An 18,798-nucleotide genomic window follows, 5' to 3' on the forward strand; every position below is an offset into this window, starting at 1 on the left:
AACATCTGGAAAGATTGGAAAGCCAGGAAGCAAGCAAGGAAATGCAAGAAAAATCAAATGAGAGACACACTGCTTTGCATCAACTTTATGTCATTGTGGAAGGAGAAAGAATAAACAAGATGTCTCAATCAAATGCATGAAGTTTGCAGGCAGAGCTCTGAGCTCCAACCCATCACTGATGCTAATCTGCACTATGGCACTGAGCATGCAATGTGTTTCTGCTGTGCCTAAGTTTCCCCATCTGCCTTTTAGCCTCAGCGCTGCCTTCCCATGCCTCTGGCTATATCTAGTGTTCCAGGCTGCTCTGCAGGCTGAGGAATGCCAGACCGCATGATGGACTGTAACGTGTAAAAGAGAAAAAGAGTGGTGACTGGGGTATGTGGTAGAGCTGCAAGGAAGGGTCCCTTTAATTTGCAAGCTTGTCCCTTGAGGCCAATGCCAGGTACTGAGGCAAAGATACAAGAAAACCATAGCAGGGAGCAACACAGTAATTTGCACTCTGGTTCCCTTATCCCTTAGCTCCTGGCTGGCATTTCCTTCAGTGAGAGAACTTAATCAGCTCCTGTGACAGTGTTCCTCCGGTGACGCTGCTGGCATCCTTCACCACCACCCCCAGGGCAATGCAGACAAATGCTTTCCCTTCTTTACACACCGCAACTGGTCCTTGCCTGTGTGAGTGCTGTGTGCAGAGCCAAGGTCCTCACCGAGCTGTCTCTTCCCCATCATGCACAGGTCACTGGTCTGCATGGCCACCGCTCATTTACTTCTCAGCAATGCCAATAAAACATCATACAAATCAACGTATTTAATTCACATGGCCTTGCGCTGGTCAATTTAGCACTTCCTCTGGTGCTGGAGTCCTGCTGTACAGCACAAGCACTCACCACTGGCTCACCCAGCTCTTTGTGCCCCCTTTGCTGCCAATACACCAAGGAACTCGTTAGACAGCACATACTGAGGTCCACCTCTGCCATGCAGGAATAACCCCTCCTGTGCTTGCTGTCCCAGACGTGCAAGGGTAAATGGAGACTCTCCAAAGCACAGGATAAATCCCTGTACACAGACCATGCCCCTCTATCACATCTCTTCTCACCTGGTTTCCCTATCCCCCCTGGGAAGTCCTTGGCTGGCAAATGGGAACAGCAAACCCTGGGAGCAGCGGGGTGATCCACTCACAGCGAGATGGGCTTATTTGTGTCCTTGGGCCGTTGTTTTATCCCCAGGTGAGCAAAACCCTTTTAGAGGAAATTCCATTATGGCTCTAAACCTTCCCCTCCCCAGCACCATTCAGACACAAGCATCATCCGTCCTGTGGACAGAAAAGCTTTATATCACAGTTACTCACAAAAAATCCAAGCACCAAGATCACATTTTCTCTTCTGCCCACTACATGACTTATGATACACTGCACAACACCCCGATACTCCCAGAGACAAGAGGAGAGCAGGTGCCTCCAGATGTAATTTTTAATTTCCTTTGCTGGGGAGAATGTTTTCTTGTTTTAGCGATGTGCGTTCAAAGCGTTCCAGTTCCCATGGCAACTCCCTGCTTCCACTGGAGATGTCATTTTTCGTGCCATCCTTTCAGAATTAGACATCTCCCAGCAGAAGTTTTGAAGAAATGTCTCTCTTAAATATATATTTATTAGAGACAGTGCCTGCGAGTGTGCTTTATTGACACGTTTCTTAGGTGACTCAGCCTACAGAGGAGAAAGCTGTCTTCAGGAATATGCTGCCTGCCAATCTGCCTTTTCTCAGCTTCTGTTTTCAATCAGAACTTGTCTCTCTTTTTCTGCCACATACATATTATCCAGCACCCGCTCCCCTTTTTAGTGTTCCTAATTCCCTTCTGTTCTATTCCCTTTTCCCCCGAGCCCATTACCAGCCCCGCTCCCCAGTAATGCAGCAGGGGAATGCCCAACCAATTCAAAGCATGCTGGAAGTATTTGCACCCATTCACTTCCTGCTGGCATGGGTGCTGTGCAGAGACCCCTTCTTCTCCTGCAGGCAGAGACACATCATGGGCACATTATACATTTACATGCAGAGAAAAATCAGAAATACTGCAAAATAGAGACCACTACAAGATCCTGTCAGCCTCCAAAGGCAGCATCAAGAGCATTTGCACTGTCTTTGCACCCAGCTGCTTTCCATGTGCCATATGCCCATAGCCCACTGGGCGTCATGTGCCCTCTAAGACAGGGTGAGAACTTCAGAGCACTGATCCTGCTCCCTGTGCATGAGGCTCCCACACTGGCTGCGGGAAGGATTTGTGAGCCACGTCTTGGTTATCTGGTGCCACTTGGGCACCGCTGTTGCAGTGGTTCACAGCATTGTGGTACCTCTCTGGGCTCCATGGGTGTGAAGCTGAGGGATGCTGAGATGGACCTGCCTCACACTCTGCCTTCCCTATGGCACCAAGGCACACCACCCACCTCCCTCCACTCCTGCACAGTCCTCACCTCACCATCACACCCAAACCCCCTACATCTCTGGCTCAGAACACCCCTGCAGAGAAAGTGACACGTAACATCCCATCCACAGCAGCTCCTAAAGAGTTTTTGGAAGACCCCCCAGTACAGTTTCTATTCAGGCTGTGCAGGCAGCCTCCAGCCCTGCTGCCTTCCAGGAGCACAGAATTCCTCCTCACCACAGGGATTTCCAGGCTCCCCAGCTCAGCGGGTTCCTCAGCGCCCATGACCCTCACTTGCACCGCACTCAGCGTCTCCCACCCAAGCTCCTGACAGCTAATTGGAAAGATGCAGCGCCAGCCATGGCAGGTGTCCCAGTGGGAAAGCATCCTACAGCTCTTTAAAAGAGCTGTAACGTTACAGCCTCAAATTACCTTCCTTCAGGAGACAAATCCAGGTAAATTGGTAGGAGCTGAGCGGATCCACAGGCTGATGCAGCTAATCCCAGGCATGTTTAAATTCAAAGGCCCAGGGAGCCTCACTCAAACCCGACATGATCTCTGAAGCTCACTGCTGTGCTTAATTCTCAGGTGCAGCCTGCTCGGGGGGGTGTGAAAAGCAGAGGAAAAGGCAAAGCACTGGGAGCAAAAGCCACAGACCAGCCTCAAGGTCAGGACATCAGCCATCATGCATCAGCCAAAAGGCAGCTCCTGCTCACCCCATCCTGGAAATGACATGGACAAACATTGCTGTTGTCTCTCAGAGAACGTTTAGAAACATTTTCTTAGCCCAGCCTCCAGCAGGGACACAGAGGCTCCGGGGACACTTCTTGCTGACTCCAGACTTCACAATAATTGCACCATCCCAGCAGCCATTAATCAAACATCTTCCACTTGCATTTTTATTGGAAATCAATTTAATAAAGTAGGTGGGAGTCCACATGCTTCCATAATATCAGATAAATATTCATGGGAGCTTGTGCTGCTTTAGCTAAATGAGTTTTTTAAATTTAACTGGTGCAATTTCCTTGTTCCTTAATATATAGCTTGGCTTGCCCTTGTTCTTGAACAGATAAGAGGTGGGATTCAGCCCTGCACTGGCCCATCCTCAGGCACAGCAAGGAACAACCGTTTGCTATCAAGCCAGCACTGTGCGGCGAGGATACTGTCACCTGTAATTGGAAATGCACCGGTCTGCTGGGATCAGCGTCACTGGGTGTGAACCCCCAGAGCCGAAGCTGGACGCAGAAAGGCCATTTGGAGCCAAAATCTCATTCCCAGCCACTAAGAGCGTGGCTATCATTTCTGTCTCCACTGGTGTGGCATTTGGTTTCTGCTTTTCCCTTCCTGTTTTGCTCCAATAGCAAAAGCTAATGAAAGCCATCAGAAAACACATTCCCCTACTGCTTGCTGAAGGGGGTTAAAAGGCTTCCAGCTACTAAAATACACAATGCACCAGTGAAGGAACCGAAACACAACCCCACAAAGCTTCAGATTTTGTGGGGCACGTGAGTCCTTGGAGCAGAGATGAGCACCAAGCTCATCCTCACTGAGACAACCTCCATCCACAGCCCTGGCCGTGAGCATCTGCCCTGTGGCTGGCACATTAACCCCTTGCTCCCAAAGGAGGCTGCAGAGCAGAGCAGTCACCGATGCTCCTCAATGCAGTCTTCCTCCTCACAGGCAGTTATTAGAGTCCAGACTGAAGAAAGGCAAAATCTGACACATTGATCAAATTTAGTAGAGAGGCAGGATTCAGACAGTCCTTATCAGTGAGAGATTTCACAGTGCCTAACAGCCTCTTTGTTAACTGGAGCAGTGAGGAGCTGCAGCTTCCAAAGAGCAGCAATGCAGGCCAATTCAAGCACTGCCAGGACTCTTGTCACATTATCCTGGTGATACCCTTCTCATGAAAGGCAGTGCTTTAGAAATCAAGCGCATCATCATTCTGCCTTTGTTATTAACGCAAACTGACTTGTTTTCATCGTTACAGCCTCGACCTAATTCCCCGTGAACACGCTCCCTACAGCTGCTCAGATCTCTGGACAGGATTTGCTTTCCCTGTGCTTTAATGACATGAAGGTTGTGACTAGCCCTGCGGGCATGCACAGATAGCCTGAGCCCAGGAATAGGGTGCAAACAGCCTCTCCCCCCCCCCCCCCCCCCCCCCCCCGCACCGAGCACTCCTGCTCATGAGCTGCTGAGGGTGATGTTTCCTACTCTTGCAGCTCCAGGGTATATGAAGACTACTGGAGTCCATGAGGTGCCACTGTAATCGTTTCCCCTTCATTCCCAGCAGCTGCAAATGCAACAGAGGTGAGCAATGCCCACTTTCTGATGCCATGAGACAGTCCAGTCACTCAGTTCCTCCCAAAACACAGCATCAGCTGCAGGGATAGTTTTGAAAGCCTCTGAGCTTACTGATTTCCCTCCTATGAAGAGAGCAGTCCTGCTTCTGAGAGATCATCCTTGCTGGAGACAAACTGCCTGTCATAAACAGCATTAAATACAGGGTATCATATTCAATGGATAATGGTATGCTTTTATGTTTTTTCTCTCTCGGATGCAGGTCACACAACTAATGTCATCTCCAAATGCTGAAATCCTAGACGTGAAAAGGTAAAGCTTAATTGCCTTGAACAGCAACCCTTGTATTGACTCCAACATAAGGCCCATAAATATTAATACAGCTATATTTAGCCCCTTTCAATTATACATACAAAATTAAGCATCTTTCTGGGAACAAATCAGTCTAGATAGGGTTTGAGTTTTTCTCCTTTTCCCTTTTTAATGCACCCTGCATCAAAATAGTAATAATTCTAATAGAGCTAAGGCTTAAAAAAATAAAATCAAAACACCAAAAGTATGCAGTGGATGGAGGGAGCCTTAAAGATGCTTTTGCCTGGCTCAACCAACTTGCAAGTATTCAGAGGCACTTGCATACCTCACCCCTTCCCCATCTGACTCCACTCTTGTTCTATTCAGTCTCTTTTCTGCCTGGCAGCAAACTAGGACCCACTGAAGGTGTATACACAGAGAGGGGCACCCCGGAGAACCAGCCTGAACCAGGACCTCCGGGTCTCAACATCACTGCTGAGAGGGGGACGCTCAAGGAGGATTCCTGCTCAGCCTGAGAGCAGAGATCCCATCTTCAGCATGGCCATGCCCACACAGTGCCTTCTGCAGTTAAAGACCTTCTCTTCTGTATAAAAATCACATCCACTTCTCTGATTTGCAAATTAATTATACATCGCTTCCCTTGCTAAGTGGACTTAGTGGTATTAATGTTACATGACAAAGAGAAACTATCAGAAAGCTTCCCTCATAACAATGGTTAGATTGATCAGGAAAGAAGAAAGGGGATTTCATCCTTTTGTTCTTTAACTCTTCCCCTCGTAAGCAAAAATGGCTCTTTTCTAGGAAAAGGCTTTTTCTAATTCTCAGGCAAGCCCAGGTTCATCTCTCCAAAGGGAAGAGCATTAATCTTTCAAGCATAAAAGTCTCCAATTCAGTTCCCTCATGACCCTTTACAGAAAACACAACTTGTGGAAAGAAGTTTGATCTTCATTTTTTGCAAGACAGGGGCTTTAACTGGCTAAAGTGACATCCACAGCTCTCCAGGAGATGTCTTCAGGTACATAACAGGAATGCAGGGCTGCAGAAATCTGATGTATCCTATTTGGATACACACAGCTTCCTCGACCAGAACCCAGATGGGTGCAGTAAGCCTTGTGCAGAGCCTCTGCCACCTTCCCCTTTGCAAATTGCTGCATCGGTTTTTGTTTGCTGGTTTGGGGTTTTTTTATGGTCATCAAATTCTTTCCTTGGAGCCTTTTGTATCAGAACTGATCCTTCCAAACAAGAGGCATCTGAAATGACTTTTGCAACGTTGAAAATAGTGTCCTGAGTTTTCAGACGTGATTTTACTCCAGTCATGAATCATTCTGTCTACTAATTCAGTCTGAACTTTGTCATCAACAGGATTTTCCAGCAGGTTTGGGGGGAAGCAAAATAAATCATATGCTTTTTCCGTGCCAGTTGTTTTCATCACTTTGGTTTGAATGATGCTCTTTGAGAAGGTAAAGTGAATGGGGTGTCCTTTTCTCACAGTGTGTGGAGCAGATTACAAACTCTCTCTAGGCTGTTCTTTATGCTTAAAATTGCCAGCACTCCACAAAACCTTTATTTTTTAATAAAAATAAAGACTGCCTCAGAGGGACAAACACCTAAAGCTGCAGGTTGTGTGTAAAGACAAAGCAATCATTACACGAAATTCCTGCCCCACTTCAGTGAGAGTTTTGCCATTTATTGCAATAGGGTGAGAATTTCACTCTGACTTTTAACAGCACTTGGTTAAGGCACGCTGCATGATTTAGCCTCATAATCCTGCAGCATCTCAGTCCCCAAAGCCCCATGCGTCTCTCAGAGCCTCATGAACACTCCAATATTTTTATTTAATCAAACAATAACCTTTAAATAAATGAAACGGCATTAACAAGCTAACAGGTCTGAATCAGCAGCATTAATCCCTACACCACAGGGGGCCCAGGTAGATGTGATTTGATTGCTTCTTCCAGATGGAACAGGGCTAAAATTCACCACCAACATGATCAATGACTTTACCTCATCAGACATAATCAGTGCCTCTGTATAGGCACATGAACTGATGAAAACGTTTTATCCTCTAGCACAACGAATAAAATAAATGCTGTTTCCTCAATATTTGGAGGGCTGTTTTACCACCAACTTCCCAGAATAAAGCAACTAACATTGGTTTTAAGCTCTATAATATATAACAATAATAATAATAAAAATCTTATTTCACAATCCAAAAAGACAAGCTATAAATCCTTTACACTAAGGACTAAATGAACAGAAATTCTGATGAGTAGCTGCTGTGGTCCAGCAAATCAATAAAGACATCCTTACAAGAAGTTTAGAGCCATCTCTAACATCATCTACTAATATTCTTACAGATATGTAACACATCTTCAACATGCTTAAACATCAGCTGCCTGCTGCCAAAGTTGTTATAAACAAATAGCATCATCCCACCTCTGACAGCTTCCCCTTGGGCAGCAATCACCTGCCTAACAGTCACACTGATTCACTGCAGGCCTTACCTACCATTCAAGCTGTGGGATGTTACTCCAATACAAAAAATTCCTCCAAATGGATTCACTTTCCTAGAAAAAAAAAATCTCATCCTTTGGGAAAAGCCTTACTTCTTGCCTACATGTGTGGATATGTGGAGTCCTCATGGAAACACACACAGCAAGCGAGGGCACCACCTTAAAAAAGGCATCCAAGGAAACACCTTCCCCTCCACAACCCTGGCAGCCTGGGGACATGATTGCAGCCCCTCTGAAGAGCACAGCCCAAGGACAGCCTCATTGCTGGTGACTGGCAACACAACTGCTCCATGTAAAGGGTGGCTGGGCAGGGACCCATGGTGGCAGCCCACCCCTTCCCATGGCACTGCAAGGGCACAGACAGCCCTCAGAGGACCTGGTGCTGACCTGAAGCCCAGGCACCGTTTCACACCAAAAGCTATGATTTTCTTTTCACAATGGGTTTCTGGCCCCTCCGGAGTGTTTGTGATATCCCTGAAGCTTTGATACAGTCTTGTTGCCCTAAGCAAATTCATGACTTATTTAAGAGAAGACTTTCACCCTTAGGCATAGCTGTCAAGCTCATATTCCTCAGTTGCCTTCTGATGTGTGCGTGCCTTTTCACACAGAGCTTCCCCTCCCTGTATATCGTGGGTTTAAACAGCAGCACAACTGGGATTCCTGAGGAAGGGAGGAGAGCAGTGGGGCTGGGCAAATCCATGGCAAAGTTGCCTTTGGAGAGCTGCACTCAAGGGGAAGACAACCTTTAATTTGTTCATAGATATTAACTTCAGAAGTTTGATGAGACAGAGCAGGGTCCCTGTTGCCCAGAAAGGTAAATAGAAGAAAATGCTGTTCAGGCAATGCCTAAGCTTCAAATTAAAACTCAACAAGGAACCTCGGCTTTTGTCTTTGTCTGAGATGAGACATGGATTTTGTTTTTTCTAAGAAAGGATCAAATTCCTCCCTGGAGTAATCAATACAAGGCATGAAGTCAGATCAGAGGGAAGAGATGAGAAGTCAGGAGAGGTGGAACATTAAGATAGAAACAGATTAAACACAGTCCTGAAACCCTGGAAATCAAAACGCACCACAAAGGACCACTGCGTTTGTTATCTAACATTTCTCTTGCACTAACAGCAGATATAGGTGATGTACATGACAAACTGCAGGCAGCTTCATCAGGCACAGGTGAAAAAGCTGCAGAAGAGCTCAAGACCAGATGGATTCCTGGTGACAATGCTGCAGTGGGGAATAGGACACACTGCAGGACTCTGCCACCACTGCTCAGGTGTCCCCACAGCAACAGGCAGTGCCTGATGATTCTGCTGAGGGACCAAGAACAGACCTGCCTCCACTGAGCACCCAGAAGCTGGGCTGCTGCTTGTTGTGGCTTTGCATGCATCCGAAGGGCTTGTGAGGGTCCCTTCCCCAAGGTTTTGCAACCTATCTGCAGCAGAAAAGGACAATTTCAAGATTCTGCCCAGATTTTAGTTCTTCAATCTGAACAATTTAACAATTTCTACCACTATTACAGGTTACTCTCACTGCAGTCAGATTTCTCCTTGCCAGGCAGGTAAGTTCTCACTGTTTCAGCTTAGAAGAGCAATGTACTTTAGAGAGAAGGCAGCTCTATAATTTAATTATTCCAACTATTTCGGCCCCTCTGCCTTCATGTTCACATGATAACAGCCAAGCCCTTATCTACAGGAGGTCAGGACAAAGTGACAGATGCACTGAAGTGTGATACATCAAGCACCTCACAGCAACATCTCAACCTAAAGGGAGCTGCTCTGAACCTAGTCCAAAACCTCCTGGCCATCAGCACTTGCATCAGTGATGTACACGTGGCAAGGCAGGGATACAGATGTTTCTCGCTTGCTCAGAAGCCATCCTGCCAAACTACACCATCATTAGAAAAGCAGGAAGAAACACTGCACCACAGAAAGAAGAGACAGGAAAAACTCCAACCAAGGAGTACTCACTAAAGAATAAAGGGAATACATCAGCAGGATAAATATTAACAGGTGGCAGCAGATCAAAACCATTAGCAGGGCAGAGCTGACATAGTGAGGCCAGACGAAAGGCACCATAGGTCCATGCTGGGCATCCCTGATTTGAGTCTTATTGTGAGCAGAGCCTGACTGCACCAAAATATGCTTGACCCCAGTGTGGGCAGGGAGAAGCTGACACTAAGCCACAAAGAGCAGCCCAGTGGAGATGAGGAAGAGGAGGCAGCCACCAGCCTGGATTGCTTTTACTCTCTGGATATGCCAGTTGTGAAGGTACAAACAGTGGCTTCCCCTCTGCCTGCATAGGACCCTCTTAGTGCCAACCCTGAGGACAAGGATCAGGCACCATGCCTTGTCCTCAAGGAAGAATAAACCAAAGGGGCCAAGTGCCTTGTTCTGCCCAGGAAATTGCATTGCTTTAATTCAGCTGCCTCTGTTTGCTGGTCTCAGTAAACCCCATGCTTTGAAAACTTCAGTAGGCTCCTAACCCATAACTGTCCAGAAGCACATCATGCAGTCAGACCAGCAGGATGCTCACCAGCCCTCAGCGGGGCCGAGTCAGCCATTTAGGGACCCCAGAGACATGTGGTAGAAGCTTCAAGGAAATACTGTGAGTGGTAAGCTAAGCAATGCTGCATCCAGGAGGGATAACACCGATTGATCCTCGCCTAGCTGCTTAACATGGTACAAATTGCTTTTTAATTGGAGTCGGAGAAAGTAGCTTACCTAGAAAGTTCACAGCCCATCTTTTAGAAAACTGAGCAGCCTACTCTCTCCTCCTCTTCCCTGGTGAAAAATCTTTTCCTCCTCAGCATCCCCTGGAAAAGGCCAACAGCTTTCTGGAGCACAGGTCTCCCCAGACACCCAATACAGAGACTTTGTCCATCACTGCTCCAGATGCCCTCTGGGTTCCTCATTCTTAAGCTAAATAGCACCTCAGACACACCGTGTCCCCCAGGACGCAGTCAGTCTCTGGCTGAACTGGAAGAAATCCCTATCCTGTTGTGCGAACAGCTACAGAAAGGCACCCTATGCCTCCTCCATGAGCAGTAAGATGCTCCCCAGTCGCTTTGTATTGCCAAAGCATGTTAAAAGGATTCTTGAGGCTGTAAGGATAGAAAAGGTTGGGGCAAGTCTGGAAACCTCCTCGCTTTTCCCTCCCCAGGCACTCACAAGGTGGTTGTGTTTGGGTTGCAGCCCAATGGACCCAAACTTCATCAGACAGGAAATAAGGCTGCAGGAGGTACAGCTGCACAGGGACCATCACTGAACCTCAGACAACCCAGCCACCCACACCTCTCGTGTGCTGGGCATCACGGTGCCTGTGTAAGGATTGCAGAACTCCACTCACTCTTCAGAGTAAGCAGCACAAAGACATGCAAGGTATTTTTGTGCATCAGTCATTCTTGGAGGATCACTCATAGCTCCATCACTCACATCCCACTCCTTGAGCATCTCTTCTTTTTGGGTATACGATGTCTCTCTCTTTGTCAGCCAGTTTTCTCTCTTTCTCCTGGCCATATCTCCTCTCTCCTACTTCTGCAAGCAAGGCAAGCTCCAGGTTCAAAACTGAGTGAGGCCTCTCCACACAGCAGCTCTGTAGGAAGCCCCAGCAAAGAGAATTTGAGAGCTATAAATAGATGCCCCTAATCACAGCCCCTGCAGGGCTGGGCAGAGGATCTGTGCAATTTCACAGCTCCAGATCAGGAGTGGTGGCCAGTGCTGTCCGTAAGAACACTCTCAATAGGAGATTTTCTTATCTTACAAAGTTGGCCACGACAACAGATGCCTCCATCCCCTCGGGCTCCATTTCTGTTCCTCTTCTGACTTAATAACCAATCTGCCTTGTGTTTTCCTAAGGCAAACATGGGTTATCTGCTGATGGCTCTCTGAGTTCTATAACATGATGTTTATGCAGCTACCCCTTCCCTAAGCCCAGACTCTATTTTAGTGGTATGGGGCCAAACAAAAGACTAACTTCTGTCCCTAAACCCAAGCCAGTCCTCACTCACCTGGCAGAAAAAGGGAGAAACCTCCTACCAATCACAGAAGACTTCTGTGACAGCAATGGTAGTGTACTATGTGGCACACCTGCAGAATGAGAGGTCTGAAAGCCACCTTCCCCTTTCCCCTCCACCTTTCCTCTTCTAAGCTATCCTGGAGTATGCTCACGAACCTCTACTTGCCATCAAGACTACAAGGACTCTTTGCTGGAGAGCTCCGGGAGGCAGGAGCAGCAGCAAGGCACAGGAATATCCTTGCCTGGAGCCTGACTCTGCAGCACTGGGCACTCCTGAGCAGCCTTGTCACTGGTTTGCTTCAGTTTGTGTCTGCAGCATCCTCGTAGGAAGAGGAGCTCTGGCATGGGAGCTATTAGAGTGGGTGGCAGCAGATGGTGAAAACAGAGGGGATAAGAAAATAAATACAAAGAGGCTATCTTGAGGGGAGAAGTCACCACATCAACACTCTGTTGCTTACACAGTCTCTTTTCCCAAAGCCTAAACAAACACTGCTCGGTTCCCAGTACACAAGGAAATGGCTCTGCCAAGTGCTGGGGACAGGCACCTGGGCACACACCGCACTGCACAGCCCTGAGATGTGCTGCAGCCCTCCATACCCCAACCCAGTGTTTTGGGGGGACCTGTTTCATACAGAGCAAGGAAAGTGAGGCCAAGAAGGAGGGCTGCGTGTCCTGGTTCCTTGTGATCCACAATTTAGACACCTATTGTGTGTGTGGGTACAATACCACCCAGTCTGTCCTTTCCACAGACACCAAGGCAGGACTGTGTGGTGCTAATGGATGCTTTCACCTGATACCTTCAGAAAAGCAAAGGGAAGATATTCTTGATGCAAATGGAGAAAGCTAGCACTGGGTCTACAGGGACTGCCAAGTGATCTCGCAGGAAAACCAATATACCCTGAATCACCCAGCAGCACAGCTGCTGATTTGAAGCAAAGCAATCCCTTTCAGAGATCTCATGTAACCCATCACTTGCTGTCTATCACCCCAGGCCATTTGATTAACCCCTAAGTCTGAAGTCTGCAGCAGGACCATTTCTGCTTCTTTGGCCACCGGCAACACTAGGAAGTCTTTCCCTTTAATGTTCTTCTTCATAGCAGCCCTGACAGCCCTTCTGCTCCAAGGAATAAAAGACCTGCAATAAACAGGTCCAGCTATAGGTGGGGAAAGCCTGGGTCACCAGGCTGCCCCATACACTACACACTGAAGACAACTCATTACCAGTCAAGAGCCCCCAAAACCTGTAGCCCTTTTTAAAACTTCCCACCTGGTTCCAGAGGAGTGCCCCATGAGGGGAAATCAGAGATGAAAGCAATCTCTAAACATGCAATGTCTGGTCCAGGCAAAGGCAATTTATTATGTTAAACATGTTATTAAATGATCTAAAGCAACAGAGTAGAGATATTCCAACAAAGGCTTTAACTCCTCCAGCAAGGGGCTCCTGGGAGTCCTCTTGTTAATACTTTGCATGGGGTTGTCTGCAACCAAGCCTACAGTGAACATAAATGCCCCCTCAGTCCCCTTTCAGAACTCATTTCAGTTAAATCAATACAGCCATTGGGGAGACTTGAGGAAGCAAAGCTATTAGCAGGACTGCAGTTAATTCTAGGGGAAAGAAATAAGCAACAAAAGCAATAAAACTGATGAGTGGCTTATGCAGACACAGTAACCCTTTCCTGCTTGGGTCCTCGCAGCCCATCAGAGGTGAGGTGCCCACTGGAAAAGCCCTCCTTCCCATATTTTGCATGGTTTCTGTTTGGGAACAAAGTACTGGACTTTAGCAGGGCAGAGGGCCATGGCACAGAGGTGGACATGGGCCTGGGAAGAGACAAGAGGAATGGTGGAGGCAATTCCAGGCTAGCACTGTATCACTGGAGCCCCCATCAGCATGCAAGAGGTTGGGAAAGCTCATTCCCAACTTCCCTTGGCAGCTGGACCTTCCAGAAGAGTGGAGCACACAGTGACTGCAGCTTTGGGTGGGAATCGTGGTCCAGCAGCACACCTTTGCAGCCGAGCAGGAAAGCTCAGAGCAGTGTGGAGACATCACCCCAGCAGCCCCCATGGCACAGGGCTGCCAGCACCTGAGAGGGGTCATCATCTCTGCCACAGCAACACTCCTTGACAACAGCTCACCAAGAAACCATACAGTTTATGACTCCCCCAGCTCACTAAGTAAGCTCATGTCTGTCTTCCCCACAGATCTCCCTGTTGCTTCTGCCCCTTTACGTCCCACTACATGTATGCCATAAGCATTAGGAAGGGAGGGTACTACTGTGATTTTGCTTTCTAAAGCATCTTAAACAACTGTAGGTGCTTGGAGACCAAGTCAGCAGCAGAAGCTCTGATAGCAGCAGTGTTAAAAGCAGCTCAGGGGGCAACAAAGCCTGCCTGACTGCCTGATGCCCAGACCAGAGCACACAGAAGACCTTGCCCAGTGACAGCTACATGGGAAATAACTGAGAAGATGTCAAGATAGAAGCTCTATAGCAAAGCCCACTGGCTAACAACCAACAGCATGAGTTGAAGGTCCTGCAAACTGGTAGTTTCATCATTTCTGAAGTGGTAATGCCTATAAAAGCAGAAATAAGTTTAATTATATTTGCTCCATCTACAGGCCTATCAATGTAATGTCACAGAAGATCACAGCAGTCAGACTTGTAGCTCTCATCTCACAAACCACCAAAAAAGGTAGCACAGACTCAAAATGGGGAAACTGGCAACAGACTGACTCTGGCACTGAACCAACCTCCCCTGACCACATCGGCCTTTGTAAGAAGTCTTCTGTGCAACCTCTCATTTCTAAAGCTACACAGCTGTGGAAAACATCATCTGTCTGTCCCAGCTGACCTCCAAGTCCGGGTCTGAGGCGGTTGTCGTATCCATCCAACAGCCTGTCCAGGATGCGGGTGAAAATGGTGATGTTGTCTTTGCTGTCATCGACGACGTCTGAAACATGTTTCTGAGAAAGCCTGGTGTGTAAAAGGGGAAAAAAGGAGATAAAAACATCATCAGAAGAGAAACCTACTCTTTCCACGCTCTGAGCAGTTACTGGAAATGAAGGGATGTCAGCTCATGCTCCAGCCTGTGCTGCAGTGGTGCATGCATGTTCATAAGGCAATGAAACCAAATGAATTCTCATGTTCCTAACTCTGCTCAATGCAAGAAGCCTGGAATCCTCCAAAGAAGATGATTTCCTCGGGGCATTTGGTGCCCCAGGTGGAATAAAATAAGTAGTAAATTTCTCAAGAAAAGCTGATCTTCCTAAACAAAATCCTCAATGCAGTTTTGCAAGCCCAAGGGACGCAAATAATACATTTGATTTGATATTTGCCAATAATTTGCATTTCTCATCTCCCTTTCAATCAACAGAGAAGGAGCCTGAGAATGCTTCTGAAACTGGCTTTCCTCAAAAAGAGATTTCAGACAACACAGAGTACCAGTGCTGTGGCTCTAAGCACAGCTTTCCCCAGCAGAAATAGCTGTTAGGACCAAAACAAATGGAAAAGCAGGAGATTAAGTAAGAAAAAACAAAAGAAAAATCTATAGATTGCAGAGATTGCAAGGAAAATGGAAGAGGAAATAAAAGAGACACCAATGAAGCCAAAGAGAGATTAAGAGGCACAAACGGGCAGCAGGATGGCTAAGGAAGCCCAACCAGGCAAGGCAGGAAAGGCTGATAGAGCAGAGGGATCCTCAGCAATGGCACCAGGTAACCCAACTGGCAAAGCAGCCCTGTGCCACTAAACAGAGAGATGGGTGATGAGGGAGCCCATATGAAGACCACAGACACAGCAAACTAGAAACATTCTAGTGGTGTGAGATGTAGATGCAATTGCCAGGGGAGGCACCTATGATGCACTGAAGGAATACTCCCCACAGCTGGGGCAAGAGAAGCCCCTAAATTGTTGGTTTCTAACTCTTCCACCCCTTACCTTCTCCTCCTACCTTTCTTTCCTTCTCCTGCCCCTTTCTCTTGCTCCAGTTGATGTGTGCAGCCAATGGTTTAAAAGTGCCCAGAAAGTAATTGGTGGAAAAAAAAACCAACCCCAAAACAAAAAACCCCACAAAAAATCCCCACAACCCCCCCCCCAAGCAAACAAAACCAAACAGAAAGAGGAATATCATTTATAGGGTTTAAAGCTTAATCCTGCTGCATCCTATCTGGTTAGACACATCGCCCGTGACACTATGAGTCTATTTGTAAATACCCTGTGAAGGGTCAGTAGGGTGACAAGTAGCAGAGCTGGCTTGGAGTTCTCTATCAGAATGTTCTCCTAGCAGAAACCCCCACTTGTCCAAGATAAATTAGAGCAAAAAGTGTTTTCTAGCAAAAGAGGAAAAATCGAGAGCAGGGTATGAGTATTTTTAGAGCCAGGCTGAATCAATACTATACAGCATGTGGCAGCTAATTGAAATATTCCATTTTGGGCAATTTTGACATTAATTCGCGTTGGCATCAATAACCAAACACTCTGGGAAATTGCATTTCAAGTGCTTGAGGTTTACTTCTCCAGGGATTGGATCCCATCTCCCACAAGGCTCCTTAACCTCTGGTTTTAGCAAACCAATACCTGGTAGCATGGGAGAAGAGGTCAAGCCAGTAAGCTTGGCTTTATAAGAGCCTAAGAGGGTAATAAAGTGCTTAAACTGCAGTTCCCATAGGGGATGGGGAGTGAGGTATGGTAGAGAAAACACCCATCCCAACCCTAATGCCACTTGTCAGATCAAAACCACCAAACCATCACTGATACTACAAACTGCATCACAGCCTTCAGGCCTTTGCATTCCAATCAAAACAGTGGTTTTGGTTTTCATCTGGACTTGAAATATTTGAAATAGCTGAACTCCCTGCAGAAAAGCAGAATTTTGAAGAATTTAACAAATGCCTGCTGTAATTAGTGACTTTCAATTGTAACAGCTTTCAATAGATGTCATGCTTAAAAGCAATCTGTACCAGTGTCTGCTGATGGGTATAAAACCATCTATAACTTATGAATAGCTACGGTGCTCATGAAAGCTCATTCATTAATGTTTTATAAGCTATCTTTAAAAATCACCCGCAATATAAAGAGCGGGAGGACAGATTTTTGTGAAGGAATTCCTGGCGGAGGCTCAGCGGTGATGGGAAAAATGAGTTTACAAATTTCAAAGCCGTTTTACTTAGCCTGACATTTGAGGTTTCAACTTCAGTGTGAGCAGCATGGAATTCACTGAGGAGGAAAGAGCAGCATGGGCAGGGCAAGGTAAGGGTGCAGGCAGCACCTCTGACTGGCACTGATTGCGGCTAATTCCCCAGTCCAGCCAAGGTCTGGGCTGGCTCACCTGTAACCTTAACATCAAGCTAAAGCTGCCCTGTAGTAAGGTGTAAAGGAATTCCAAAGACATGTGGGGATCATGGTTTTAGAGATAATTAAAAGCCTTTAGGCAGAGAAGGCAGAGGTTTACAGCAAATTTAATTAGGATAGGCTTGAGGAAAAGTCATTACCTCACCACCCGTCCCTGTGCACATGCTCTCTGGAGAGCTGGCTGCCACATCAGCACACCAGCTCCAAACAAAGGTCCCCTTGTATGCAATTTAGGAAGCAAATCTTCCTGTGGACAAGAGCGATACCCACATGGCAGGCAGTGAGGTAGCAGCAGCATCATCAGTGACTATGTGATGGGAAGCAAAAGGGCAGCACTGGGAGAGGCAGAGGCATGTCAAGGCATGCTCGGGACACATTTGCTTATGCAGAGTTAGATCCAAGCGGGTGAAGTGGGATGGGCAGGACAAGGCAGGAGCATGCATCTGGGTAAACAGCTCCACGCAGAGGGGTGAAGTATGAGTGACAGCAATAACATCATTTCATGCATAGAAATCCCTGGTTGCTGCTGGACTTGTAACTCAGCAGCAGCAGCACCTCAACGTCCATACCTGGTGCTCTAAAGGCTTTCCTAAATTTTTCATAGGAGTCATGTGTTATTTGCATTTCTCCCCCTCTGTGCAAAGCTCATCTCTCCCCGTGGTTGTGTTGGTGGTGTCTTTGCTCCCCTGCCTTGAAGGGCTCTCTGAGCTCCCCAAGCCTCAGCAGAGGCTCCAGTGGGATGCAGAGGAGGGCAGCAGAGCCTGTCAAAGGCTAACAGGCTTTGTCTTCTCCTGACAGCTCCCAGAGGCTGGCAGCAGCGTTCCCTGTGCCGGGACAGCCTCGACACAGTGCAGAGTGCCCAGCCAGGGCTGGCCAGAATCCTGCCCCATACTGCAGCACATCAAGTGTGCTGCTCGCAGGTCCTTATACCACAAAAAGCTCAACAACTGAAGCAGTTTCATTTTCTTTTTTTTAAAAGTATTCAGAAATTAAAGGCGGGGGTGGTGGTGGTGGTGGTGTGGAATCTCCCTTCCAAGTCCTTGCCCAGAGTGAACTGTGAAGAGGCCAAATCTTAAAACTGGTTTTGTTGCAAAAAATGCTGACAACTGTCCTTAGTGAGAAGACCTCAAATAACACTAATGTAATCAGTCAGCTCAGCCATGAGGTACTGTACAATCCCTGGGGTGAAAGGCATGGGGATGAGGACAAGTGGAGGGTCAAACACAGTACAGACTCTTCGTAGCACTTTGCCCTGGGCTGCTTCACATAGGTACTGGACCTGGGATATTTAAGCATAGCAAGAGGACTGCAGTTTTGCCCAACAGCCTCAGCATTCACCACCTTACCCAGCATCAGCAGGGAGAGCCAAAACCAGGACTAGGACTCCAAGGCTAACAAAGGAGAGTGAGCCCATTTCCAGGAGCCTCAGCGCCATGGTGTCAGCACGCAGTGAACATCACACTAGCCTCCAAGACCTGCCAGGGTAGGCACAGAGGGGAAGGACAGAAGAGAAAATAGGTTTTATTTATTAGGAGAAAAGCAATCTGCTCAGTTTGTTTATTTGCAGCAGTTTATCCATGTTAACCAGCAGTTCGTATTGCTGGGGTAATTATTATTAATTAATAATAATAACATTAATTAATTAATTGAATATTTAATATTTGAAATCCCAGAGACCCCACTAGGACCAAGGGCAGCAGCATCCCCTGCAGTGCCCTGGCCCTGGGGAAGTCCCAGCGTGGGGTCAGAGCCACGCATGTTTATACACATACAAACCCTCACCCCATCTTCACAGAGCATCCGGCAGCTTCGCAGTTACTTCAGCGAGTGCAGAGCTCCACTTCCAAAATGACAGCGCTGTTGGTTCTTCCACCCATCTCTTCCTTCTCAACCCATACTCT

At 47.2% G+C, this 18,798-nt stretch overlaps 1 protein-coding gene across 1 annotated transcript in view; it reads right to left on the minus strand.

Annotated features, from left to right (window-relative positions):
• Nucleotides 1-18,332, minus strand: part of LOC308224757 (gamma-aminobutyric acid receptor subunit alpha-3-like) — a gene marked incomplete at both ends in the record, with an annotated part of 54,158 nt that extends 35,826 nt beyond the window's left edge. The window contains 2 exons of the mRNA XM_080624942.1: nt 14,400-14,521; nt 18,244-18,332. Of these exons, the coding sequence (XP_080481068.1) occupies nt 14,400-14,521; nt 18,244-18,332 (211 nt within the window). The remainder of the gene's footprint in view (nt 1-14,399; nt 14,522-18,243) is intronic.
• Nucleotides 18,333-18,798: the final 466 nt, after the last annotated feature.

The sequence above is a fragment of the Psittacula echo genome (genome assembly GCF_963264785.1).
Source record: "Psittacula echo genome assembly, chromosome: 8".
Classification (NCBI taxonomy): domain Eukaryota; kingdom Metazoa; phylum Chordata; class Aves; order Psittaciformes; family Psittacidae; genus Psittacula; species Psittacula echo.